At 40.8% G+C, this 23310-nt stretch overlaps 1 protein-coding gene across 1 annotated transcript; it reads right to left on the bottom strand.

The window, feature by feature from the left end:
• Positions 1–1009: 1009 nt before the first annotated feature.
• On the bottom strand, positions 1010–15008 carry LOC117669196 (transmembrane protein 254). The gene is made up of 4 exons (XM_034423446.3): positions 14759–15008; positions 13389–13492; positions 4958–5017; positions 1010–1457 (listed from the first exon to the last, which is right to left on the bottom strand). The coding sequence occupies exons 1-4, from the start codon at positions 14867–14869 to the stop codon at positions 1340–1342; spliced, it is 393 nt and encodes a 130-aa protein (XP_034279337.2). The 5' UTR covers positions 14870–15008; the 3' UTR covers positions 1010–1339.
• Positions 15009–23310: the final 8302 nt, after the last annotated feature.

The following is a 23310-nucleotide window of genomic DNA, read 5'->3' as shown; positions in this document are numbered from 1 at the left end:
TTCATGTCCGATTTTGGACCCTCTGTGCATGTGCAAAGCCTTCTGTGCATGTGCAGAGGATCAAAAACAGGATTAAAACCAGGAAGTAATGACGTCCGGGCTGCTGCTGCTACTGGTTTACCCGAATCGGAGCGAACCGGTAGCATTTCACCCCTGGGCTGCACCCCAAACTTCCCTGCAGATAGCCGCCCACAGTCCCACAAACATAAACAAATAAGCAACAAAACCAATTTGCAAAAGCAAAGAGGAAGTCCACAGAGAAGGTGCAAGCTCACAGGATAAAGTCCAGAGTTAAGGTCCACAAGACAAGGCAAGTCCACAAGGCAAAGGCACAGGCAGAAACACCAGTCAAGGCTGCGTTTTGCCTCGGAGTTCTCGTAACACCTTTGCGACATCATATTGGCCACTGGACATGGGGCACTGGGTGGGATTTGAACAGGGGAAATTAGCTTAATGCTTTGTGCGGGAATCTCCAGACTCTGCCTGACTTACTTCTCTGCAACTGCTTCTCTCAGTAAAAGTACCATGTGAGACAGTGGTGAAATCCAAATTTTTTTACTACTGGTTCTGTGGGCGTGGCTTGGTGGGCGTGGTGTGGCTTGGTGGGCGTGGCAGGGGAAGGATACTGCAAAATCTCCATTCTCACCCCACTCCTGGGGGAAGGATATTGCAAAATCTCCATTTCCACCCTACTCTGGGGCCAGCCACAGGTGGTATTTCCTGGTTCTCCGAACTACTCAAAATTTCCGCTACCGGTTCTCCAGAACCTGTTAGAACCTGCTGGATTTCACCCCTGATTTGAGAGTCATACTTTCCTGAGAAGATAGCGGAGACCGAATGTAAATCACATGACCACAGTGCTGCAACGGTCGTCAGCATGACAAATGGTCGAAAGTTGTTTTTTCAGTGCCCTTGTAACTGCGAAGGGTCACTAAGCAAACTGTTGTAAGTCAAGGATTACCTGTATTGTAAACAGGATTATTGCTCCAAATGAACAGTGTAGCAGCTCTTACCCTAATACCAAGGTCTCTTTTTATTACTAAACACAGAATTAAAAAATTCAAGATACTTTCTATCTTTGAACAGCAGATCATCTGTAAGAAGGTGAGAACTTTTGATTCCCTATTTAAAATGTGATTTCCGCTTTATCAACTCATAAATTTATCACCAGGGTGCCTCAACACCAAGTTGTGGGGTTTTTTTTGTTTTTTTGTTTTGGTCTTTCCAGGTAACAGTGAAAGGTGTTTTCAGTCAAATGCCAAAATACGGAGAGATCCTTCGGTGTTAAGGGCAATATCATCCCATTTTTGTTTCTGATTCCTTTTCCAGTTCCAATTCTTCATTGGGTTTTCTTGGGTGGCTTGTAAACCAGCAGAAAATAAAGCGAAAAGAGGCCGCACAGCAATGTTTGAACGAACCACCAAAGCTGCGTCTTGCTCTCCGTGATGCCTTTCTTACTGCGAGGAAAAGAGAGGGAAATTCCACGTTATTTATTTAATTGGGGAAATGGTTCAAGCTTAAATAAAGTTGCATGATCTTCGGCACTTATTCTGCGATCAGAAAAACAAGCTGCTAACATCCTTTTCGAGTATTCACAGTGTGGACCACAATTCCCAGTTACAAAACCTATTTTGGATCTGAATATAAACCTGGAAGAAGGTTCTCTTACTTATTCTTATTCTGCACAGAAAATTGCACTGCTGATGTGGTAATGAAACGTCTGCAAGAAAACCACCAAGCTCAGAGAGCACCAAGGGCCAATGTCAACTTGCAAAGCTTTCAAGTTGCCATACGCAGCAGGGAGGGAGAACAGATGGAGCTGATTGATTTCCCTAACTGAAATTGCATTCCACAGATGCTTTTCTACTGCAATCAGTAGGAGAGTTTTGGGTTTCACAGCTAGCCAATATAGTTAATTGGAGAATGTGATTTATGACATGGCCAGGGAGGAGGGGAGAGATAGGATCACAGGGGAACGTAAATCTACGTAGGATTAGTTCTAACTGCATCCGAATAATGCTGAAATGGTGCTCCTAATAAATGACTTATTTCTTTTGAAGTTTAGCTCATGGCTCATCAATTAATTAGGGCATCTTTCAGAAACTTCACAGCCTGATGATGTTATGTAGCTTGGTAATGAAACGTCTGACCTAAACGACCAAGGACTCCACAGTCTTCTTCTGCTGCTCCTTCTTGTATAACCCAACTTCTCATCCTGCTTATGTTTTCAGATCAATTCCTTGGAGTGGGACTGCATTAATTATTGGTTAGCAACCCGCAGAGAATCAACCAAGCTGTGAATGTGTTCTCATGCAACGAGAACACACTGGGTTGGGCGAGTAATTGCTTCTATTGGCTCAGATAATGTTGTGGCCCACCGGCAGCCAGTGGAGCTGGCAGCAGACAGTGAGGAGGTTGGGGAGCAACATGGGCCAGTCCTGAGGTCTGGGGAAAGCTCGGAGGAGGACTCTGTGTCAGAGACAGAGATGGGGCTAGGCAGCAGTGAAGCAGAGGAACAGCTGGAGCCTGTTCTCAGTGTGTGCATGTGCAGAGCTGCCAGAAGACAAGAACCACTAAGAAAGCAGGGTCGACTTGGGAGTAAAGCCACACCTTGGAGGTGATTGGCCCCTCCAATAGGAAACAAAAGAGGAGCGAACTTGGAACAGGCTTTTGCAGGAAAAAAATTGGACGGTTAAAGAGTGGAAAGTTCTGTTTATGACTCTAAGAGACTCTGTGCCAAGTATTGCCTTGCCCTGCATTTGGAAACTAGTTATCTGCCAGCTTTCCAAGCGAGATAAGGTTTGTGTTGATAAATATTCCTCTGAAAGACTGTTTGCCAAGCCATGCTGACTGTGAATGAAAGGAATTCACAGTCGTGTAAATAAAAGGGGTTTTGCCGGGACCAAGACTCTGCCTTATGCTTTTTAAGGAAGATTAGGTCAGAACAGAGAAAGGATGGGATGGAAATGAACTGCAAGATGAATATAATGTGGCAAAGCGGGTTGTGAAACCACACAAAGGTGCATTTTGCATACTCCACCCTCTATTGAGTAAGATATCTCCTCCAGAGGAACTTGTTCGGCAGGTCAACTCTGGCTCTCCTCAACCGAGATCAGCTACCTGTTCTTTCCTATCTGGACCATCTCCATGTAACACTGGCCAATTTTAGATTTGATGTCACCACATTTTGTTTACACCTCCAAGCTTGCAATGAAAGTACAGGTCGTTCTCGACTTACAACAGTTCGTTGAGTGACCATTTGACACTGAAATAAAAAGTGATTTAGGCCCATTTGTCACACTTACAACCATTGCTGCATCCCCAGGGATTAAAATTCAGATTCCTGGCAACTGACTCACATTTATGACGGTCGCAGTGTCCCAGGATCACGTGATCCCCTTTTGCGACATTCTGACAAGCCAAGCCAATAGGGAAGCCAGGTTCACGTAACAATGGTGTTACTAACTTAAGTGATTCACTTAACAACTGTGGCAAGAAAGGTTGTAAAAGGGGGCAAAGGTCACTTAACAACTGCCTCACTTAGCAACGAAAATTTTGAGCTCAATTGTGGTCATAAGACAAGGACTTATCTGTATTGGAATGGAAAATCATATTATTTCTGAATATTTTCCATCCATCTATGCCATTATTAACGTGGGAGTCCTTACTGCAAACTTTTAGTTATGGGAGGCAGTGTCCCTCACTCAGACACCAAACAAGACAGACCCAGACTGCAACAGGTAGTTAGGACTGCAGGAAAAACAACTGCAACCAGCCTGCCTTCCATTGAGGCATGAGCCAGAAAGAGGGCTGTGAAAACATCTACAGAAACATCTCACATCCTGGACATAAACTGTTTCAACTTCTTCCCTCAAGACAACACTGTAGGGCATTGCACGCCAAAACAACCAGACACAGGGACAGTTTTTTCCCCAATGCCATCCCTCTGCTAAACAATTAATTCCCACAACACAGTCTTATGCCCTGGGATGTCAAATCATCTAATAAGAGCACCCGGAGACTACAGCTGGTCCAGAATGCAGCCGTGTGGATAGTGACGGTAGCTGCATGGCGCTCCCACATAACACCTCTCCTGCGTGAGCTGCACTGGCTCCCAGTGGTCTTCCGGGTGCGCTTCAAGGTGTTGGTTATCACGTTTAAAGCGCTCCATGGCATAGGACCTGGATACCTTTGAGACCATCTGCTGCCACCAACAACCTCCCACCGACCGGTGCGCTCCCACAGAGAGGGCCTCCTCAGGGTGCCATCGGCCAAGCAATGTAGACTGGTGGCCCCCAGGGGGAGGGCCTTCTCTATGGGGGCACCTGCTCTCTGGAATCAACTGCCCCCCTGAGATACGAAGAATTCAAGACCTCGGTGCCTTCCACCGTGCCCTGAACACCTTCCTTTTTCAGCAAGCCGGGCAGGTTTAATGCTTTTTAAATGTTTTTAATATGTTTTGTTATTGTTTTTTTAACTTTGGGGCCAAATTTATATATATATATATATCTTTTTAAATTGTTTTTAATGTTTGTATCTATGTTTTTTACTTTGGCTGTACATCGCCCTGAGTCCTTCGGGAGAAGGGCGGTCTATAAATTTGATAATAAATAAATAAATAAAATAAGGCTGTATCGCCTATTATCCTTCTCATCTTTCCTATTATCTACTTCCTTAGCTTCTTATGACTATAACTTTGTTGTTTCTATCTTATGATTTATGTTGATTGCTTTTACTTAGTATCCGATTATGATTTTTGCCGATTGCTTATTTAGTATCCTATGACTATCACTTTGTACTCCCACTTTGTACTTCTTTTTTCTATTCTGCATCCTATTCTGTTCTGCTCTATTCTATTCCATTTTATATTCTGTTCACAAAGATTATTTCTAGATGTAGTAAACTACCAACACAAAGTGTGCCACCTTCAACTCCTGAAGAAGTTAGGAGAACTTACTTGCATAACCAGATACTCAAACACGCTTCACCGATATGAAGTAACCAAATCACCGCATATCTGTAATTAAGAAAAACAGCACCAGTTGTCAAGAATAAATTAGACGTCAGTTCAGAAAAGGGAAAGGGTGAAATTCTCCCTCGTGTTTCATTATTACAGATTGAATATCTACAGTCACTTGGCAAGTATTTTTCCGCTATTTTCCTCAGAAATCTTCTACAGAAGCATTCTTAAGGATGAAGCATTCCTAAGTTTGATTCCTCAACTTTGAATTTCTCTAACTCCTGCAATGACCAGAATTTGGTCTTGCTTCTGTAGGAGGTTGAATGAGTCAGCATTGGCGCAGATTCTAGATTTCTTCTGTCTTCTGGTCAATTGTGACTTTGGAATTTGCCTTGTTATTTGGCGTCAAGTGATTGAAAAAGTTTAGTCAACTTGAAGACTTCCGGTTTCCCTGTCTTCGGCGACGGCGGCGCCTTTTGAAGCTCCGCCAGCCCCGCCGCCCGTAGAGCCGCTTCGAGACGAAGAAGCGGCTCGAAAACTTCAAAATCCATAGGATTGAGGAAGTAGAGATCGCAGGGCACAGGTCGAGCCCCTGTAACCCCCCAGGGAAGTTTCTGGGGAGAGAACAGGCGTGGCTCCCTCCCAACCTGCTGAAACTCCGGACGACGTGGGACGATTCTGCTTTTGCAGAACAAGCCGGCTGCAGGAAACTCAAAGCGAAAAGAACCAGCTTTAATAAACAGCGAAATTACCTGAATCCTGAAACTTGGAAACGCAAGTATTAGCGCTTTGTTGACTTTTTAAACTGAGAAAAATGCGAATGAGTGAAAGTGCTTTGAAAAAACATGGCGCTCAGCCTTAGAGTTAACGAGCCAGCGAGTGTGGATTGGTGAAGTTATCTTGCTTTGTTACAAAGTTTCCAAGTTGCTACAAAGTTGCCTTGTTTGTAATAAGAGAAACAAGTGGAAAATTTCTCCCTTTTCAATACTTGACTTTGCTTTACTTCAACCTTTATTTGATCAAATCTGGGGGACTTTTTTAGAAGTCTTTGTGCAGGAGGGAAAGGAAAAGGAACTTCCCTCTTTAGAAAAACTAGATCACGTGGCAGGATGGCTTCAAAGAAGCAGGAAGGGAAGGCAACAGTGGGGGGATCCCCCCCACACAAACATGAAACGCAGCTTCCCCCTGCTCAACAGCTACAGACTCAGAAAAAAGAATTTGATGTGGGAGATTTAAAAGAATTTATTTCTAAAACTTTGGATGATAAATTTCAAAAATCTCAACAGGAGATAGATGATAAACTTCAAAAATCACATCAGGAATTTATGCAGGAAATTAATGAAGTTAAAGATATGGTGAAACAGAACCAAAACAAGGTGACCAAAAAAATATCAGAAGTGGCATCTGGCCTGGCAGAATTTATTGGGAAAGTTGATTTTAAAGTTGAAGAACTTAAATCAGAAGTTAATGTTAAGATGAAAGACAATGATTATAAAATTGCTGATGTTGACAATAAAATGCAAAGAGTTGAAAACGAGATTGTCATGATACAATTCAGGGCAATGGAGTTTGCTATACGGCTTCGAGGAATTCGAGAGGAGGAAAGACAGGATTTGAGACAAGTTTGTTCTGAGGCCCTGGCCAAGATTTTACAAGTTAATCCTGATGTGGTTTTTCACAAAATAGACAAAATTTACAGAGTGAACTCCTGGGTGGCCAGACAAAGACAATTACCTAGAGATGTGGTCATATATTTTACAGATAGAGAAATAAGAAACGATATCCTGCAAAAATCCTTTTACACTTCTGTACAAGTGGGGGGCTCACGAATTGGAATTTATAAAGAATTGCCTCCTAAAATGCTGAAAGCTAGAAAAGAATTTGGCTTTCTTGTTAAGGAATTGCAAAATTTACAGATACCTTTCCGGTGGGACGCACCAGTTGGCATAATTTTCAGATACAAGGGAGAAAGATACCGTTTGAATACCGTGGAGAAGGCACAGCACTTCTATACTACTATTTTTAAGGAAAGAACACCATCTCCACGTACATCTACAGTTTTGGAGATTAAAGAGAGTGAAGAGAAGCAACCTCAACGAGAACTGCAAGAACAGTCTAAGCAGGAATTAGAGGAAGTGCAAGGTGCAGAAGGAGGTTTTCTGGATGAGCCCTTGCTGGAATCTTCTCCAATCTTGGACCCGGTTCAGATGATTGAAGTTAAGGATCAACGTATAACTCGAGCTCAATCTAAGTTACTTAAACAAAAGCAACAACAACAACAGGAAAGACAAGACAAGGAGGCAGTTAAGAGTACTGCACAAGAGACTGGAGCCATGGGGGGAGCGAGATCGAAGCTTTCGGATGACCTTCAATTATTTTGCTCTTTGCTCCAGAAAGAGGGTGATGATGTTTAAGTGTTTATCTTGGAATGTTAATGGGTTGAATTCAGCACAGAAAAGGAAGAAATTATTTACATATTTGAAACAATTTAATGATATAATTTGTTTACAAGAAACGCATATCACAACTCAAGATCAAAAATATTTGATAAACTCCAAACTAGGAACACATTTTATATCTTCAACTTCGCAAAAAAAGAATGGTGTGGTTATTTATGTAAATAAAAAGTTAACAGCTAAAGTTATAGAAACAGATGAAGATGGTAGGTTTGTAGCAATTGAATTGCCTACAGCAAATGGCCAAATTCTTCTGATTGGAATTTATGCTCCCAATCAACAACAGGACTATTTCTATAAGATGTTACATACTAAAATATTGCAATGGGATTACAGATCTATTTTAATTATGGGAGACTGGAATGGAGTAATCGACTCTAAATTAGATAAAAAGAGTTTGGCAAAGTCTAGGATCAGATTACCACAGACCTTTTTTGACATGAAAGAAGATATGGAACTAAAAGATGTTTGGAGAATACATAATCCAAAAGAATTGGACTATACTTTTTTTTCTGACAGACACAGATCCTTGGATTGACTTTATTTTGTTGACAGATGATTTACTTGTTAAGACAAAAAGAACAAAGATTTTTCCAAGAACTTTGACTGACCATAGCCCAGTATGGATAGAAATTGAGATGGACAAGGTTGAGAGACGTTCTTGGAGATTAAATGAGAATTTGTTTAGATATGAAAAAAATACAACAGAACTTAAAAAGCATTTGAAAGAATTTTTTGAAATAAATTTGAATAAAGGTACCCCAATTGAAATTGTGTGGGATGCAAGTAAAGCTTATATGAGAGGGGTACTTATCTACATGAACTCTAAACATAGACTGTTCCGACAAAAGAAAAGATCTGAACTGGAAATAGAAATAAAGAATAAAGAACAGTTACTTATTAAAAATCCAACAGATGAAAGAATACGTAGTGTTATAAAACTTTTGAAAGACCAATTTCAAATGCTTATGGTGGAACAAGTTGCAACAAACTTACAATATGCGAAGCATAACACATTTTGTAACGCTAATAAACCGGGCAGATGGTTGGCTTACACATTGAGGAAAAAACAAAGTATACGGACTATTGATAGTATTGATATTGGAGGGAAAGAAATCTTTCAACAAAAATTAATTAAAGAAGCTTTTGTGGACTATTATACTAAATTATATGCTAAAGAGGAGGTGCAGAATGGACTTATAGAAAAATATTTAAACGATAAAAGAGTTACAAAAATTACTGATCAACAAAAGGAAAGAATGAATTATCCTATAACAGAGGAGGAGATAATAGTAGCAATTAAACAGTTAAAAACAGCCAAAGCTCCTGGCACGGATGGCTTGACCGCAGTGTATTACAAAACTTTGCAAGCTGAAATGGTGGAACAACTTAGAGATTTATTTTGCAATATTCAGCAAGGGGGTAAAATACCCCCATCATGGACAACAGCTTACATATCTTTGATACCAAAAGAACAAATCGGTCCTAAAAAACCAGAGAACTATAGACCAATATCTCTTTTGAATACAGATTATAAAATCTTTGCGAAAGTACTAGCCAACAGGTTGATGCCAGTAATTCAAAAGGTGATTCATGATGATCAAGCGGGATTTATCGAGGGCAGATATATGAAGGACAATGTAAGGCAAGTAATAGATTTATTGGAATATCTTGAGAAGAATAAACAGATTCCTGCAGTGCTGGTCTTTTTGGACGCAGAGAAGGCCTTTGATAGAGTGGATTGGAATTTTCTACTAAAGACTTTAAAAAAGATGGACTTTGGGGATCAATTTATACAGGCGATTTCGGCAATTTATCAAGAGCAAAAGGCACAGATCATTATTAATGGAAGTCTGACAACAGAGTTTAAAATTGAAAAAGGAACAAGACAGGGATGTCCGTTGTCCCCACTTTTATTTATTTTAACACTAGAAGTCTTGCTAAATACAATACGGGACTCTAATATCTTGAAAGGTATAAAGATTAGGCAAGAGGATTACAGAATAAAGGCATTTGCAGATGATCTGGTTGTTACCCTATCACAACCAATGGAATCAATAATCTTGATGAAGGACATTATACAAGACTATGGTAAAGTTTCAGGTTTTAGATTGAATCCAAAAAAGACTAAAATGATAGCTAAAAACATGACACAAGATCGTAAACATGAGCTTGAAAGGAGGGCAGGTTTTGAGACTGTACCTAAGGTAAAATATCTAGGAGTTCAGGTTGCAGAATCAAACATGAAATTGTTTCAAAATAACTATGAGGTGTTGTGGCGAGAGGTGCAGAAAGATATGGAGACTTGGAAAAAACTGCAGCTGTCTCTACTTGGAAGAATAGCAGCAGTTAAGATGAATATTTTGCCAAGATTTCTTTTTTTGTTTCAAATGATTCCGGTGCTTAAAAGTGATAAACAATTGAAAGTTTGGCAATCTGGAGTGAATAAGTTCGTCTGGAACGAGAAGAAGCCGAGAGTGAAAATGAAAATTATGCAAGATGTTCCAGAAAGAGGAGGTCTTAAACTTCCAAACCTACAGCTATATTATGATGCAGCAGCTTTAACTTTAACAAGTGATTGGTTTGGAAGTAAAAAGGCTGGAATATTGAATGCAGAAAGTTTTGATCTTGAATTTGGATGGCATGCTTACTTATTTTATGATGACAAAGTTGATAAAGTATTTAAAAGTCATATACTTAGGGACTCTTTGATGAGAGTTTGGAAGAAGCATCGACTCAAATGGGATTATAAAATACCGTTATGGCTGGATCTTGGTCATACTTTGTGGAATACAAATATAATGTCACTCTGGGGGTTTTTATACAAAGAGGTTCTTTTTACAGATGCGGGCAGATGGCAGCTGAAGACATTGCAGACACTGTTGGACGAAGGGATTAATTTAACTTGGTTACAATATAATCAATTACAATTGAGATGGAAAGAGGACCAAAAAACTGGTATTATGTTGCACGAGGAAGAATTGGTTAGACATATAAGAGAGAAAGGTCCAATGCATATCAAAAGGCTTTATAATGTTTTGCTAGAAAGGGACTCAGAAACCGAATTAGTTAAAGACTGTATGATTAAGTGGGCACAAAATTTTGAAGAACCAGTGATGTTGGAAACATGGGAAAAAATTTGGGTTCAGAATGTTAAATTTACACAGCCGCAGAACCTGAGGGAAAATTTCTATAAAATGTTTTATAGATGGCATTTAGATCCCAAAAAGTTGTCATGTATGTACCCTAATGTTCAGCCAAAATGTTGGAGATGTGAATGTTTGGATGCTACGTATTATCATGTTTGGTGGACCTGTAGGAAAGTTAAGGCTTTTTGGATAAAAATTTGGTGGGTCATGCAGAATGTTTTAAAGAAAAAAATTCAATTTTCTCCACAACTGTTTTTATTGGGTATAGTTAAGGGTTTTACATTGGGTGAAACAAAATTGATATTGTATATGATAACAGCAGCAAGATTGTTGATAGGTAAATACTGGAAGAATGAAGCTTTGCCCACTATCGAGGAATGGACTTTGAAGATGGCCAGTTTTGCAGAGATGGCGAAGATTTCAGCATATTTAAAAGATTGTTCACAAGAGACTTATGAATGGGAATGGAAAAGGTGGATAGAATATGTTCAGAACAAACATCAAACTAGAAAGTATCAAATAGCTTTTATTTGAAAATAATGTATTGGAAATATTTTAATGTAAGGAGGTAAAGAGAAAAATTATACAGGGGAGGGAGGGGTTCAAGTTTATATATAAGTGTTATATTAAGGGTTTTTTATGAGTATGAGTATATTATAGGGAAGTCTGGGGGGGAGGGGAGGGTTAGGGAGGTTGGGAAGTCTTGGGGGGAGGGGGGGAAAAAGGGGTGAAAATGTAATTGTAAAACTTTTGCAATAAAAAAAAAGAAAAAAAAGAAAAAGTTTAGTCAACTGGGGGCATCAGTTAAGAAAAGGAAGGGAAGGGCTGAGAAGGAAGAAGGCCTGAAGGGGAGTAGGTGGAAAAAGGAAGAGAAGGGGAAGTGTGTGTCCCAGATTGTCCTGCAAAACTCCTCTGGGATCTGTCCATATTTGATGGAACTCAGAAAACCATTTTGAGTTTTGTTTCTGATGACTTCCAAAACACCATGTTTGGTCATAGAAACATATTTCTATGTTCTGTGTTGGGATGGCTTGACCTCAAAACATCATTCTGGGTAAAAAAAAATCTTTGATTTCCATTATTCTCCATAATCCTAGACTTTTCAAAACTCGGTTTCAAAATCCAGAAGACAAGACACTGCTAAGAATTCTGAGCATCGCAATAAACACCTCTGGAAGTTGGGAAATACTGCCCCAAACTGATCAGAGCCCAGCTTTCTCTTGGCAAAGGTAACCAGCTTTCTCTTCTTGCAACAGGACAGTTCATTGCATTGCTATCTGTCAAGCATGTGTTAAAATTCCAGTTAAGCTGGTTTATTGTTCATGCCTATAGACATGAATCTGGTCACCTAAGGTCAGCACTAAATTGGTATTTGATAAGATTTAACAGAATTCAAGAGGACGGGACATCGAGCATAGTTATGAGCTGTGGTGGCGCAGTGGTTAGAATGCAGTATTGCAGGCAAACTTTGTCCACAGCCTGAAGTTCGATCCTGACTGGCTTGAGATTGACTCAGTTTACCATCCTTCTGAGGTCAGTAAAATGAGGATCCAGATTGTTGGGGGCAATAGGCTGACTCTATAAACCACTTAGAGAGATCTGTAAGACAATGTTGAGCAGTATATAAGTCTAATGTCAACTTGCAAAGCTTTCAAGTTGCCATGAGCAGGAGGGAGGGAGAACTGATGGAGCTGATTGATTACCCTAACTAAAATTACATTCCACAGATGCTTTTCTACTGCAATCAGTAGGAGAGTTTTGGGTTTCACAACCAGCCAAAGTGGTTAATTGGAGAATGTGATTTATGACATGGCCAGGGAGGAGGGGAGAGATAGGATCACAGGGGAACGTAAATCTACGTAGGATTAGTTCTAACTGCATCCGAATAATGCTGAAATGGTGCTCCTAATAAATGACTTATTTCTTTTGAAGTTTAGCTCATGGCTCATCAATTAATTAGGGCATCTTTCAGAAACTTCACAGCCTGATGATGTTATGTAGCTTGGTAATGAAACGTCTGACCTAAACGAGGAGGGGAGAGACAAAGTCATAGGGGAACGTAAATATATGTAGGATTAGTTCTAACTGCATCCGAATATTGCTGAAATGGTGCTCCTAATAATTTTTTTTTATTTGATTTATATGTCGCCCTTCTCCGGAGACTCAGGGTGGCTTACAATGTGCTAAGCAATAGCCTTCATCCTTTTGTATATTTATACAAAGTCAGCTTATTGCCCCCCCAACTGGGTCCTCAATTTACCTACCTTAGAAAGGATGGAAGGCTGAGTCAACCTTGAACCTGGCGAGATTCGAACCTGCAGTAATTGCAGGCAGCTGGTCTTAATAACAGACTGCTTTAGACCACTGTACTACCAAGGCTCTGTAGTACAAATGACTGTATTTCTTTTGAAGTTTGGCTCGTAGCTCATGAATTATTTAGGGCATCTTTTGGAAACTTCACATCTAAGTGCTATTGCTATTGCTATTCAGTCTTCCATCCTTCCGAAGTCAGTAAAATGAGGGTCCAGATTGTTGGGGGCAACAGGCTGACTCAGTAAATGGTTTAGAGAGAACTGTAATACACTGTAAAGTGGTACATAAGTGCTATTGTTATTGCTACTGACTCTGTCTTCCATCCTTCCAAGTTCGGTAAAATGAGGAGGATCCAGATTGTTTGGGGGCAAAAGGCTAACTCTATAAACTATCTAGAGAGGGCTACAAAGCACTGTGAAGCGGTATATAAGTCTAAGGGCTATGGATATTGGTATTAGCCAAATAGCCCCTACAAGGAACGTGTGTCCCCAAATGTTGAAGTCAACTTACCCTACATGGAAAACAGGTTTGTGGTTCTCCTGCAGATATCGTGTGAATCTTCCTAATGGACCCAGACCATCATAGGGGATCCTTGAAGGTGCCAAGATAGCACACTGAAGAGGGAAAAGGGAAGGTTGGTTTTATTAGCACTACTCAAGCTTCTCCCCAGATTGTTCCAATTTGCACACCGGTTCCTTTTTCATTCCCCTTGTCATCTTCACAACCAAATTTAAAGGGGAGTAAGAAAAGAGGTTCTGCTGTTATACTTTACATAACCTGTACACAATTGTACAAACCAGCAAAACTTGTTTTTAAGAAAGGACATGGTTTATAAAATGTGCACAGGGGCTCCTCTCTCTCTCTCTCTCTCTCTCTCTCTCTCTCTCTCTCTCTCTCTCTCTCTCTCTCTCTCTGTGTGTGTGTGTGTGTGTGTGTGTATGTATATATGTATATAGATATATATATATATAGATATGTGTGTGTGTGTGTGTGTGATATATACTTGTGAATGAGATTTCACAGAACTAGGTCTGTAGAACATCTTCGCTTACGTAGGTAAAACCTGGCTAGAAAGAATATGCACATAAAAGCCTACGAAAAAGAAAAAGAAACATTGTACCTTTACAGGGAGGATACTTGAGAAGAGGGTGTGGCTCACTGATGACGCCTTACAAGGCAGAAATAGCTATTTGAGTCTCCCAAATTGCAGCACAGAGTTGCTGCTTGTCAGCAAATACAAAAAGCCCAGAAACTTGTGAATGAGATTTCACAGAACTAGGGCTGTAGAACATCTTAGCTTACTAGGTAAAACCTGGCTAGAAAGAATATGTATGTATGTATGTATGTATGTATGTATGTGTGTGTGTGTGTGTGTACATATATATATACACAGTTCTCTACCTGTGCCTCTATCTCTACATCTATATCTACATACCTCTCTCTCTCTCTAAGCTCTATCAGCTCTCTAACTGTGCCTCTATCTCTCTACATCTACTTCTATCTACATACCTCTCTCTCCCTCTCCCTCTCCCTCTCCCTCTCTCTGTATCTATCTATATAAGCTCTATCAGCTCTCTACCTGTGTCTCTATCTCTCTACATCTATATCTATCTACATACCTCTCTCTCCCTCTCCCTCTCTCTGTATCTATCTATATAAGCTCTATCAGCTCTCTACCTGTGTCTCTATCTCTCTACATCTATATCTATCTACATACCTCTCTCTCCCTCTCCCTCTCCCTCTCTCTGTATCTATCTATATAAGCTCTATCAGCTCTCTACCTGTGTCTCTATCTCTCTACATCTACATCTCTCTACATACCATTCTCTCTCTCTCTCTCTCTCTCTTTCTTTCTCTCTCTCTCTCTCCCCCCTCCTTACGCCATAGTACAGCATGCCGCCCACGATCACCATCGCTAAAAACGGTCTGGTCCTTCGGAAGTAGGTGGCTGGGTCGTGGGAACGAGAGGCGGACGCAGACCGGGACGCCATTCTCCTCCGGGTTGGCTCTGCCCACGGCTGCCCGAGCTACTGAAGAAGAAGAAGAGCCTTTGCCAGGCCGGCCCTGAGGAGGAGCCGCTCCTCCTCCGCCCTGCTCCGGGATGCGCAGCTCCGCCTTTGCCTCCGCGGAATGGCAGAGCCGGGGAGGGCTCACGTGGGAATGCCTCCCTCTCGACTCGCCAGGTGGGCGGGTGGGAGTGGTTGGGGGTGATTCCGGCTTCTTTTGCAGCAGTCCGGAGGATGCTAAGCACTACACGGATTGCTCCACCTTTTCTCTCCGGAGAGGCTTTAGTTGGGGGTGGAGGTTTTTTTTTTGGGGGGGGGGGCGTCCCTATGCGTTGCGGTTGGGCAGAGACAGTAAGTGACTGGTTCAAATCCCCCCAGTTGGCTTTCATGACTAAGGTGGGACTTGAACTCGGGGCCTCCTTAACCACATGGCTAAATGAACATACTTTTCTGTCTGGGGTGAGGAATCATAGTGATTTTAGCATCGCGTGGCAACGCTGATCCTTTTCCGTGTGTGTCAAAATGCTGCGTTATTTTCAAACCGAGCAATAAAAAGACAAATTTAAAAAAAAAAAAAAAAAAGGAGAACGAAAGGCCAGAAAAAGAAAATGTGGAAAGTTTAAAAAAAAAAAAAAAAAGGAAAGGAAAGGAAAGGAAAAGGAAAAAAGAACTATGAAAACAAAAGTCAGGAAAATTATTTATTTATTTATTATTTATTATTTAAATTTGTATACTGCCCTTCTCCCCAAGGACTCAGGGCGGTGAACAGCCAAAATTAAAATACATACAATATAAAATTTAAAAAGAATTTAAAAACAGAATTAAATCGAATTGGCTTCCCAAAAGTTAAAACCCATTACCCTTAAAATAACCCATTAAAATAACCCATTAAAAATAAGTGACTTGTGAACTTTTTTTGCAACAGAAACGAACAACTTCCTTCATGTTACACAAATTGCTCCAGTCCTTGTCTGGCTTTTCAATCCCCCAACTCGTCAATCATCACTTTACTTTTCTCTGTTTTCGGCCAAAAGCCGTCAGAGTTTTCCATTCTTTTAAAAAGCCACATATTGTTTTTATCTCTGACTGAAACAGTTCGGTTTTGCCATTTCTGACATTTTTGAAATCAACAGCAGCAATTCCTCCATGGTGAGAATTTAGTCTTGGTGTCGTTTCCATGAAAATTTGCTCTTTTTTTCCTGGACAAATTAGAGTGAATTTTGAAAGAAACTGATAGGAATTTTGAATCCCTATCCATCCAACTGTTGGATGGATAGGGATTCCTGCTATGACGTGGCATTTTACATTCACTTCTTATTTTGGAGGTTGCAATCTTGCAAATTTGGAGCTAAAAAGTTTTTTTTTTCTTGGCCATGAGGTATGTTTTTAATGCATTAAATCTGCAGTTTCAGAACATTTTGAATTTCTCCTGATTGAAAGCAGCAAGGGCCAGTTTTAAAAAAGGAGCACCAGGGGGCAGTGTTTCCATAAAAAAAACATTTTGAGTCCAGATAGATCTTTAAAAGTGTGAACATGAATACTTCTATTCTATTTGGAATAAACAAAAAAAAAAGTGTTTTTCCTATTGCATTTCCTTTTTAACCTGGGAGAGATGAAATGTAGAAAAATGAAAGAAAAAAAAATTGAAGTAGGGTTTTCAACAGTGAAAAGGAATAAGATACGGGGATTCTCAAGCTATTTTGATTAAACTTCTCTATTTATCTCCCACCAGTATTATTTTTATAAACAACGAAGTGGTGAACATATCTAATACATCTTCTTCCTCCTATTTTCCACACAACAACCCAACTCTGTGAGGTGAGTTGGGCTGAGAGAGAGAATGACTGGCCCAAAGTTACCCAACTGACTTTTCAAACCTAAGGTGGGACTCGAACTCAGAGTCCCCTGGTTTCCAGCCTCAACCATTAGGCCATAATTGCCTCTCCTTGTTGGAGGCCTTTGGTTCATGAGATAAATGTCCAGATTTCAACACTCCTCCCCCCCTTCCTTCTTGTCTGGATGATGTAACATCACATTCACATCTTTGATTTGATTATAACTGTCCACAGAATATATTATTAATGCTGGTCAGGATATAAACCCCCATCTTGGTCAACGCCTTTTGGGATGACATCCTAGGCTAGAAAAACACGTCATTCAAAAGGTATCTATCAGGTTTCAGGTGGAGCACCTGGCTTGTGGTAGGCAGGGTAAATAGTGAGAAAAGTAAAGGGCCTACATTTAGGCCAAAAAAAAAAAAAACCTCAGATCCATAAATATAAAATAGATGGTACCTGGCTCAACAGTAGTAACTGTGAGATGGATCTTGGGAGTCCTAGTGGACAATCAATTACCGTACTTTTCGGAGTATAAGACACACTTTCGCCCCCTCCCAAAAGAGGGTGGAAATGTTGGTGCGTCTAATACACCAAATACAGCCATTTTTGACCTTCCAAAGCCCCGCACCGCGCATCCCGTTTTTCGCAAAAACGTGGCACACAGAGTAGTTGTGGGTTCCTCCCGGTTCGGCCCAGTTCGGCCGAGCCGGTAGCAGTGACAATATGACGTCAAAATAAATGGGTAGACCAGTGCCTCCAAAAACAAATGAGTAGACCGGTGCCTGCAAAAATAAATGAGTAAACTGGTACAGCTCTGCAAGCAGTTAAAAGCCTGGTAGACCAGTACCTCTGCTAAATCCTAAAGAATTGTCACATGACCATCAAGCCACGCCAACAAAATAAGCCACACCCACAGAACCGGTAGTAAAAAAATTTAGAACCCACCCCTGATGCAGAGGCTTTGTGTGGCCTACAGAGTGCTCCTGTGGGCTGGGGAGGGCAAAAACAGGGTGCACAAAGGGTTTGGGAGGCCTGCAGAGCAGGAGTGAAATGCTTCCGGTTCAAACCAGTTCGCCAGAATCGGTAGCGATGGCAGTGTGAGGCTCCAGCCATCCACCCAGTCTCCGCATGGTTTAACCAGGAAGTAACCTGTTTTTTATTTATTTATTTATTATTTATTTTATTATATTTCTATACCGCCCTTCTCCTGCGGGACTCAGGGCGGTGTACAGCCAGGATAAAACATAGCATACAAAATTTAAAAACATTTTAAACAACAATTAAATAATTTTGGCCCGAATTTAAAACAACCCAATTAAAACCGAATTTCGATTAAAAAACTGAGAGGATGGGATCAAGCCCAGAATGGTTTGCGCATGTGCAGAGGGTCCGCAGGGCGTGCACTTCTGAACCGGTAAGTAGATTTCACCCCTACTGCAGAGTTCTCCAGGGGGCCAGGGAGGGCAAAAACTTTTTTTTCCTTGCTTACCTCTTTGAAATCTTGGTGCGTCTTATACACCGGTACATCTTATAGTCTGAAAAATACGGTAAATATGAGCCAGCAGCGTGCTGCAGCCACCAAAAAAGCCAATGCAATCCTGGGCTGCATCAACAGAGGGATAGCATGCCCTTGTCACCTCCCGCCTGGACTATTGCAACGCTCTCTACATGGGGCTCCCCTTGAGGAGCACCCGGAGGCTCCAACTGGCGCAGAGTGCGGCCGCGCGGGTGGTAATGGGAGCGACATGGCGTTCCCATGTAACACCTCTCCTGCGCGAGCTGCACTGGCTCCCGGTGGTCTTCCGGGTGCGCTTCAAGGTTTTGGTTACCACCTTTAAAGCGCTCCATGGCTTAGGACCCGGGTACTTGCGGGACCGCCTACTACCACCAATAGCCTCCCACCGGCCGGTACGCTCCCATAGAGAGGGGCTCCTCCGGGTGCCGTCAGCCAAACAATGCCGACTGGCGGCCCCCAGGGGGAGAGCCTTCTCTGTGGGGGCACCTACTATCTGGAACGAGCTCCCCCCAGAGATACGGAGGATCCCGGATCTGCGCACCTTCCGCCGCGCCTTAAAGACCTTACTATTTCACCAGGCCGGCCTGGCCTAATTTTCCCCCTCTTTTATAAAAGATTTTTAAAATTTTAAATATTTTTTAGTATTTATATATTCAATTTTAAATTGGTTTTAAAAGTTTGGGGTTTTAAATTTGTCGGGGCCAAAATTATTTAATTTGATTTTATTCTATTTTTTAAATTTTGTATTGTATGTGTTTTTATTGTTTGGCTGTGCACCGCCCTGAGTCCTTCGGGAGTAGGGCGGTATAGAAATCTAATAAATAAATAAATAAATAAATAAATAAATAAATAGCATCAAGATCATGTGAAGTGTTAGTACTGCTTTATATGGCACTATTTTGGCCACATTTTATACAGGTAATCCTCGACTTACAACAGCTCACGAAGGGGAAGAGGCAGGGGTGAAATCCAGCAGGTTCTGACAGGTTCTGGAGAACCAGTAGCGGAAATTTTGAGCAATTCGAAGAACCAGCAAATATCACCTCTGGCTGGCCCCAGAGTGGGGTGGGAATGGAGATTTTGCAATATCCTTCCCCTGCCACTCTCACCAAGCCACACCATGCCCACCAAGCCACGCCCACAGGACCGATAGTAAAAAAATTTCGATTTCACCACTGGGAAGAGGGGAACCAATTTGTCAGCTCCTGGTCCATCAGGCTAAAAAGGGGCATGTAGAAGTCATTGAGGTTGAAGACTAGAAGACCTCTCAAGGTCCCTGGATTCTGATTTATTTTTTTTTTAAGACTGGCTAAGTTCTTGCCCATCTCCATTTTCAATTGGGGTCTTCCATGAATAGATCCCTAGCAGTTTAACAAGGTAAGTCATGATTTCCATCGTGTGAATAAAGGCGAATCTTTTGTAGAACATCTTGAAGTCTCAAGATTGAGCTCTTGGAAAGAGAGTTGCATTTTCAAATTAGGCAGCTGTTCTTCTCCAGGTTTAAGCTGAACTCCTGGTGAAAATTTTCCATAATCTTGGTCAGAAATAAACAAGGATACAATGAATAGCTCTTTATGGAGGGTTGCCCAGAAACGAACCAGAATCCTGAAAGTTTAAGATTAAACCTTCACTTATTATAAAGCCATCAATAACTGAGGGTTTTTTGTTTTTTTGCCTTTTGGTACTGTCCATGGGGTTTGCCAACAAAAGTGCATATAGTCAAGGCTATGGTTTTCCCAGTTGCAATGTATGCTCTGAAAATTGGACCATAAGGAAGGCTGAGCGCCACCTTTGAACGATGGTGCTGGAGAAGACTCCTGCAAGTCTCTTGGACCGCAAGGCAATCAAACCGGTCAGCCCTAGAGGAGATCAACCCTGATTGCTCTTTAGAAGGCCAGATCCTGAAGATGAAACTCAAATACTTTGGCCACCTAATGAGAAGGAAGGACTCACTGGAGAAGAGCCTAATTCTGGGAACGATTGAGGGCAAAAGAAGAAGGGGACAACAGAGAATATCCAGAGGTGGCTGGATATAGTCACTGAAGCAGTCGGCATGACCTTAAGTGGACTTCAGAGGATGGTAGAGGACAGGAAGGCCTGGAGGAACATTGTCCATGGGGTCACAATGGGTCAGACACGACTTTGTGACTAACAACAACAACTGAGTTTTAAATTGGAAGCCTTGTATTGTGTCCTCAAGTCCCCCGAAGTGCATCACCCCAACTCACAATCTCAGAACGCACACAAACGCATCGAGAAATGACTCCCAAAGACATCTGAGAGTCTAAGACTGAGAATAACTTTAGCTCTCTTTACTAACGTTGTTTGTGTCGACTCTTTTTCCCCATGGTTTTGTCACTCACCCCCTGAATTCCACCTCGGGATATTTTGCCTTAAGTAGTGTCAATGATTACTAAAATCAAGCTGGTGTCGTGGCTAAAAGCACTGGAAGACTACGAATTTTAGTCCTGCTGGCTTCTATAACAAAACCAGTTGTGTGACCTTGGATGAGTCATTCTATTTCAGTCCTGGCAAGAAGAAATCAGATTCACAAATCTGGTCAAAAAAAACAGCAGGGATTTGTCCAGACAATCGCCAGAAATCAAAAACTGTCTCAAAGGTACTTGTGCATGTTCACACACACAAACTGGAAGAGGGAAGCCCCAATTATGCATAATAATAGAATTGGAAAGGACTTGGAGGTCTTCTAGTCCAACCCCCTGCTCAGGCAGGAAACCTTGTGCCAATTCAGACAAATGGCTGTCCAGTCTCTTCTTAAAAATCTCCAGTGTTGGAACATTCACAACTTCTGAAAGCAAGCCATTCCACTGATTTAATTGTTCTGTCAGGAAATTTCTCCTTAGTTTTTTTTTTTAAAAAAGTTTTTTTCCCCTCATAAATGTATCTTAAATGTACAGTTTCTTATATATATTTACTTTTAAATTTCATACTAATACAATCTTCATCCTAAACAATTTAAGTATATTTCGGGTTGCTCTTCTACCATGTCATCTCTCTTGTTTTACAACAATCCTTCTTCTCCCTCTCCTCTCTTTCCTTCCCCTCCCTTCTTCCATCTACTCTTCTATTTTCTTCTTTCTTCCTCTCCTTCTCCTTCTCTCCTTCCCTTTCCTTTCCCCCACACCTCCCTTCTTCCTCCCTTCTAACCTTCTCTCCTACTCTTGCTTCCCCTCTTTCTTTCTCTCCTTTTCTCTTTCTTCTTTCCCTCTCTCTCCTTTCTCTCTTCTCTCCTCTATCCCTCTCCATTCTCTCTCTATTGTTGTATTCATTTTCAATTTATTATTTTCCAAAGTGGTATTTGAGCAATCCTGATTTTTACTTTCTTTTCAATTACTTTTTCATTTTACTAAATTCACACATATCATCATAAAAGTACATTTATATAATAACATTTTTTCTCGCCCCCCCCACTTTCCCCTTTTCCATTTACAGAAGTGTCATCTGAGTTTCTATTTCTTTTTTGTCTTCTCTCTCATTTACATATACCTTATCTAATTTATTTCTCTATAATCTTTTATGGGAAATTTCTCCTAGTTCTAGGTTGCTTCTCTCCTTGATTAGTTTCCATCCCTTGCTTCTTGTTGTGCCTTCAGGTGCTTTGGAAAATAGATTGACCCCCTCTTCTTTGTGGCAGCCCCTCAAATATTGGAAGACTGCTCTTTTCATAGACTGCTCATCCCTAATCCTTCTCTTCTCTTCTCTTCTCTTCTTTTCTCTTCTCTTCTCTTCTCTTCTCTTCTCTTCTCTTCTCTTCTCTCTCTCTCTCTCTCCCTCCCCCCCCCTCTCTCTCTATATATATATATATGCACACACTATATTTTAGAATTTTAGAAAATTATATTATATTATTATCTAAAATAATTCTATATTTTATTCTGTATGTTAATAGAAAGAGCAACATATTCAAAATCCATATAAACAGTATGTTGTCTGGTTACAATTCTTTTGAGTAATACTCATCATAGTAATAATAATAATATTCTCTAGTAGTAATCTCGTGATGACAGTGCTTTTCCCTCATAATATTAATACATGTTAATTATTAATACTAATCAACATTAATAAGTTACAATAATCAACCCTAATAGTAAAATTAATATTTTTCTCGTCATTTTAGAAGTTCTAACTTCTGTTTCTCTTATTTAACCATCGATAGAACAGATCCCCTATCTCAAAATATTCAGTGTCTTCCTTTTCTTTAATTTCAAGCATTAGCTTATTCATTTCTGCACATTATAAGATTTGTGTTATTATCTTTTCTTCTGTAGGGATCTCCTCACCCTTCCAATGTTGTGCAAACCCAATTCAGGCCGCTGTTAACACATGTACTATTAAATATGCATTCCTTTTACTGTATTTTTCTGGTATAGAAATAGAACAGAAATATTTCCAGTTTTAAATCTATATGTTCCTTTATCGTTTTTTTTTTCTATCCAGGTGTGTATTTTAATCCAATATTCTTTTGTTTTCGGGCATGTCCACCACATGTGGTAGTAAGTGCCTGGGGTTTGATTGCACTTCCAACACTTGGCAGACATATTCTTAAACATTCTTCTTCTTAAGGGCTGAAGTGTCTTCCAAAATCAAACGAAGACCCCCTCCTTAGCCAACAAACCACATCAAGTTTGCAGGCAGTCGATTGCTCCATCAGAAGCCAGATTAATGTTTCATCTGCCTTAAAGACAATGGGGTTCAAAAGGGCTTTATGTTTTATTTCAGGCCCTGGGAAAGTGCTAAACAGGAATAATTCAGCAAACAAAGATAATCAGGCGATAGAAGATGACAATAATAGCACTCATGATCAACAGAGCCAAACTGCCAGATCCCTCTCGTTTGGGGAGGGAAATAATTAAATAAAAACCTTGAGACTGTCTCCTCTGTGACTCCACGGATCACCTGATATGAAGCAAACACACAAAGGCAGATAAATTAAATTTCCTAATGCCATTTCCTTCCCGGATATCTATTCCCAGTTATGCTCCTCTAGAGAGCATCGTTTTCATAAAATATAAAAGAGAGGGAGTCCTTGACTTACGACCACAACCGGACCC

This window comes from Pantherophis guttatus, chromosome 6 (assembly GCF_059756535.1).
Source record: "Pantherophis guttatus breed Tessera chromosome 6, ASM5975653v1, whole genome shotgun sequence".
Taxonomy (NCBI): domain Eukaryota; kingdom Metazoa; phylum Chordata; class Lepidosauria; order Squamata; family Colubridae; genus Pantherophis; species Pantherophis guttatus.
Note: the sequence above shows the minus strand (reverse complement) of the source record. Positions and strands in the feature narration are given on the sequence as shown.